Genomic DNA, 5192 nt, shown 5'->3' on the forward strand with positions numbered 1-5192 from the left:
CATCCGCTTCCACATTCTGCTCCCGCGACACGTGCTCTAACGTCCATTCCTTGAAACGACGCATTAATGCCTGCACTTTATCTAGATACCTCTGCATCCTGTCATCCTTTCCATAAAAAACCCCCAATTAACTTGATTAACTACCAAGGGCGAGTCTCTTTTGGCTTCAATGATCTTGGCACCCAAGCTGTGGGCTAATTCCAAACCTGCAATTATTGCCTCATACTCGGCTTCATTGTTAGTTAATTGCACAGTTTTAATCATCTGTCTTATGATATCCCCGGAAGGAGTTTTAAGCACTTTGCCCAATCTGGACCCTGTCACGTTGGTTGCTCCATTCGTAAATAAAGTCCAGATCCTAGATAATGTCCCAGAAGAAATTATAAACTCTTTTTCCACTTCAGGCAACATCCTTGGGCTAAATTCGGCAACGAAATCAGCCAGCACTTGGGATTTAATAGCCGTCTGAGGCCTATATTCTATATCGTATCCACTAATTTCAACCGCCTACTTAGCTAACCTACCCGAAAGTTCTGGTTATGTGATATATTTCTTAACGGGTAAGTTGTTACAAGGCAAATGGGATGGCATTGAAAATAAGGCCTCAATTTTCTAGTAGTTGTTATTAGCGCCAAATCCAATTTCTCTAAGAGAGGATACCTGGTTTCGGCACTTGCCAAGGTCCTACTAATTGAGAGATGCCAGCTTTGAGCTGTAAATCTAGCCTAATAATGGACAATAATAACCAATAAATGCTACTTTTAATACATAAGCGTCACGTTCAGCTCCGAATTCGGGCTTGATTACATAATGTTTGTTGCTCATAAATGACTCTATCAATTGCTCTGTAATATTTGATCCAAGCTATCACGAAATCACTCCTTCCGGTTAAATCACACATCATACCTTTGATTGACTCCATCTTCTACGTGTTCCTCGAGCCTCATGTCGCGTGTCAAGCTATATTTATGATATATACAATGTGATGGTTTCACTATGTGCCTAAACACTCTCGAGCCCTCTGATTTCATCCACGAGCATCCCGATAAGTCTCAAATGGCTGTACAAACTTATACAAAGTTTCAAAACACAATTGTAACATAATTATTCAAAATCATGGTTCGGATTGTTACAAAAGTATGACTACAGTACCACTTTTAGTTCAAAACAGAACCCGAGGTTAATAATACATAGTCGTAAATTCTAACAAAGTTCAATTTTTCACCACAATATATTATTGCGAAAATGTCGCCAACAGTCACATCAGAAGAAGGTATTTATGTACCTAACGGTTACAAACGGGACCTCTGTCATGCTATCTTTTAAGTATTATTTAATCTTTGATTTTCTTTTTTTTCCTTTCGTAATCAAACAGTTGAGGAAGGTGGTGGAAAAGAACCGGGACCGCAACTAAAGAGTTTATGAAAGGAAACAATCTTACAAATATGTCTCCTTCAAGTTTAGAGAGCATAGACATTGACACTTTAAGTGATATGATCAATTGGAGAGAGCACAGACGTTGACACTTTCTTAATATGATCAATTGGAGAGTAATTTTATCAGTGGTCCCACCTGAAATCCATTTGATAAGAGATGCAACCAATCAGAGACAAGAAACCAGGATGAAATTTCCAAAACTAGCCAATTGAAAAATAGATAAGGCCACTATATGCTTGGTCCCACTCAAAAGTGGGCTCAAAGAAATTGAAAAGAAAAAGAAGTTTAACTTGTAAATTTTGATAGTGTAAATCTCTTTTATACTAGTTAATTTACTTAAAAAATAACTGCAGATAATCGACTATGATATGTAGAACTAATTGCCTATAAAATTAAATACGGGAAGCAATGTGATGCAACTTGTAAGATTACATTGATAGTGCAAGTATTCTTTGTCTGATACTTTCGGTGCATATGAATTAAGCTGGATCTAAGTTATATACATTGACGATATTATAATACTTTTTACATCAACTGAATTTAATAAGTTATAGCAGGTTCTTACCATTTGTTTGTTGTCAATTAGTTCTATTAAATGGACCTTCAATTATTAAGTAAATACTTTAACTCGTAAGTTAAATCTAATATATACAAAAGTAAAAGCCATTTAAGCATTGTAACAAGTGCATTAATTTTGTGGGTCATTCTCCAATCTCTCCATCTACATTTCCTCAAATGATTGCCCTTTTCCAGTGTCTTTTTTTGTATTCTCTTCAATTCCTTTCTATACATATAGACCAAACTTGAACATATTTCACTAAATTTCATCTTCCACCTACTGTTCAATTCCTACACTTTCAAAGATCCAAATACCAGATAATATCATCTGAGACATATATGTATCAATTATGAGTTCGGAGAAAAAATTAGCAAACGCGGTAGGCGCGAAAACAGCTAGGGCTTGTGACAATTGCATAAGAAAAAGGGCGCGATGGTATTGTGCAGCCGATGATGCTTTCTTGTGTCAATCTTGCGATTCTTCCGTTCATTCGGCCAATTCCTTGGCTCGTAGGCACGAAAGGGTTCGTCTTAAAACATCATCTCTTAAATCGTCAGATGAATTTCCCAATTTGGAAAGTTCAGTCTCAGACTCAATCTCAACCTCAATCCCATCATGGCACCATGGATTTACTCGAAAAGCGCGAACACCTAGGCATGCAAAAAGAGTTAAATCCACGGAGGACGAGGAGGAAATGAAAAACCCTATTCAACTCGTCGTCCCAGAGATATTAAGTGATGAGAATTCGCATGATGAGAACGAAGAAGAGCAACTCCTATATCGTGTACCTACTTACGATCCCTTCGTGGCGGATGCTAATTATGGTAATGAGTATTCTTCTAAAGAGATGAAAAATGATTTTGTTAATGATGATGTGAATAGGTTTCATGGGATGCTAGCTCCATCAGAGATGGAGCTAGCAGAATTCGCGGCGGATGTGGAAAGTTTATTGGGGAAAGGACTTGATGATGAAGAGTCGTTTAGTTACATGGAAGGGTTAGGTTTTTTGGAGAAACATGATGAGAAATTAGTGAAGGTTGAAGATGAAGGAGAAAAGGAATTTGTCGATATGAATTGTACTAGTTATGATAATCAAGTTGATTATTCAAAGATTGATATGGTTGGAGAGACGTTTGAGCTCAAGTTTGATTATGATTCACCAGTTATTAACTTAGAAGAAGATAAAAAAGTTGAAGTTGGGGAGATAAATATGGAGGATATTGATAGTGGAAAAAATAATAATAATAATAAGATTTTGTTAAATCTTGATTATGGAGGTGTTTTAAATACTTGGGCTGACCAAAGGTCTCCTTGGACTACCGGCGAGCGACCTGAAATTGATTTCAACGACTGCTGGCCACTATGCATGGTATACTTCTTTCTCTCAATTGTAAATTTGTTTGTACTATATATGTGTGTGTGAATATGAGTTATTCTACTAATTGATAAAGTTCTTTTAGACTATCAAGTCAAACTGAAAAGTACCAATAACATGAAAATAAGGCACTATAGCATGTTAAATTGTACTAATATAGATGTTTCACTACTATTAGTGAATATTAGTAGTTAAATCCAATGAACATTGGTAAATTGTATTTGGTCCTCCTCCGCTACACAGACCTAGAGGGCGAGTATTTATTTTTGTTGTATGTTTTGCATTGTACCAACTATTAGTAGAAATGTTATAGACATCCTCGTTCTTTTGAATAGGGTTAAACTGAGTAAAAATACCAAACCGCCAATTGTGTGAATAAGAGGATACATGTAAACCAATTAAATAACATTACAATCGTCAGTATATATAATTTAAATCATTTTAAAACTTTGAAAACAATGGACTATAACAACTTGTATAGTTTCTTGTTTGTTTTTGGGGCATGCATGTGACAAGAAAATGTTTATGGCTAATGACTATGTTTATCACATTGATATTATTGTACACCTAGCTAAAATGGAGATATCCTCCCAATTTAGTAGAGTGTTTCCATTTTCCTCTTCCTTTTTTTAGCTTTTACAAAAGTATATAACAGATGAGCTCATGTTTAATTAAATTGACCACAATTTGCAGGGAAATTGTGGAAAAATTCATCCATATGGAGAGATGGGAATAATGACTGGACATGGAGGAGTAATGGATGAAGGAAGAGAAGCAAGAGTATTAAGGTACAAGGAGAAGCGACGAACGAGGTTGTTCTCCAAGAAAATAAGGTACGAGGTCAGGAAATTGAACGCTGAAAAGAGGCCACGAATGAAAGGAAGGTTCGTCAAGAGGACCAATTTTGCACCAACCCCTTTTCCTTCGCTTAATAAATAAGTGAAGATTTAAGCACAGGCAGATTTAGAGCTTTTTTGTGAGTTCAACTGAACTCATTGCTTTCAATTCAATCGAACTATGTATACGTATGAGGATTTTTTTTTCTTTAAAATGTATACATAGATCACACACGTTCTGAATCTACTGACTCTCGATCCTACATTCGCCTATATATGTTTTTAAGGATCAAGTTTACGTGCTATATATGTAGTACAAGTAAACTCGGAAGTCCTTTCCTAGATGTATGCATAGAGATTACAATATAATGGTACTGCTAGAAAAATTGTCATTTTGACTTGGGGCTTTTGTCATTATAATCTCAAATTGTTGTTATCTTCGTTGTCAGAGAAGGTATAAGATGAAAAATGGCAGATGGCAAAAAAAGTCAGTTTTCTGAATTGTTGAAATTGCTGCTAGATATTAAACCGTGATAAAAAGAAGTTAGTTTTACTTATGATAGGTTGGCATCCCCGTCTCAATCCTCATCTATTCTTATTTTTTTCAGAGGGCAAGTCTTCATCATCTTGAGGTTCGTGCAGTTAGTGAGAGTATCTAGGCAACATAGGATGATCCTAATCAGGGGTTTCCCTGGCAATCTCACGCACAACAATAGAAATTTAGCGTGCTAGCTGCAATATAAAACAACGCTAACGAGTAAGAAATGAATGCTCTAAGAGCCCGTTTGGATTGGCTTATAAGTTGGCTTATAGGGCTTTCAACTTTTTTTGAGTGTTTGGGTAGTCATTTAAAAGTCATTTTGTGCTTAAAAATAAGCTCAAAAAAATAATTGGACCCATTTAACTTAGTTTATCTAAAGCGACTTATAAGTTCGAAAACAGCTTATAAAAAAAAATAAAAGTTGGACTACCCCAACTTATTTTT

The 5192-nt window shown here is 35.8% G+C and overlaps 1 protein-coding gene across 1 annotated transcript; it reads left to right on the forward strand.

Moving 5' to 3' along the window:
- The first annotated feature begins 2222 nt into the window (after positions 1–2222).
- LOC132059905 (zinc finger protein CONSTANS-LIKE 16-like) lies at positions 2223–4605 on the forward strand. Its single transcript, XM_059452749.1, has 2 exons — positions 2223–3365; positions 4065–4605. The coding sequence occupies exons 1-2, from the start codon at positions 2346–2348 to the stop codon at positions 4308–4310; spliced, it is 1266 nt and encodes a 421-aa protein (XP_059308732.1). The 5' UTR covers positions 2223–2345; the 3' UTR covers positions 4311–4605.
- The last annotated feature ends 587 nt before the right edge of the window (positions 4606–5192 follow it).

The sequence above is a fragment of the Lycium ferocissimum genome, chromosome 6, assembly GCF_029784015.1.
Source record: "Lycium ferocissimum isolate CSIRO_LF1 chromosome 6, AGI_CSIRO_Lferr_CH_V1, whole genome shotgun sequence".
NCBI classification, from domain to species: Eukaryota; Viridiplantae; Streptophyta; class Magnoliopsida; order Solanales; family Solanaceae; genus Lycium; species Lycium ferocissimum.

What these genes read in the sequence shown, in the direction of transcription:
- LOC132059905 (XM_059452749.1), top strand. Translation starts at nt 2,346, where the DNA reads ATGAGTTCGGAGAAAAAATTAGCAAACGCGGTAGGCGCGAAAACAGCT. An exon ending in ACTGCTGGCCACTATGCATG is followed by an intron (nt 3,366 to 4,064) that starts GTATACTTCTTT and finishes CACAATTTGCAG; the next exon opens with GGAAATTGTGGAAAAATTCA.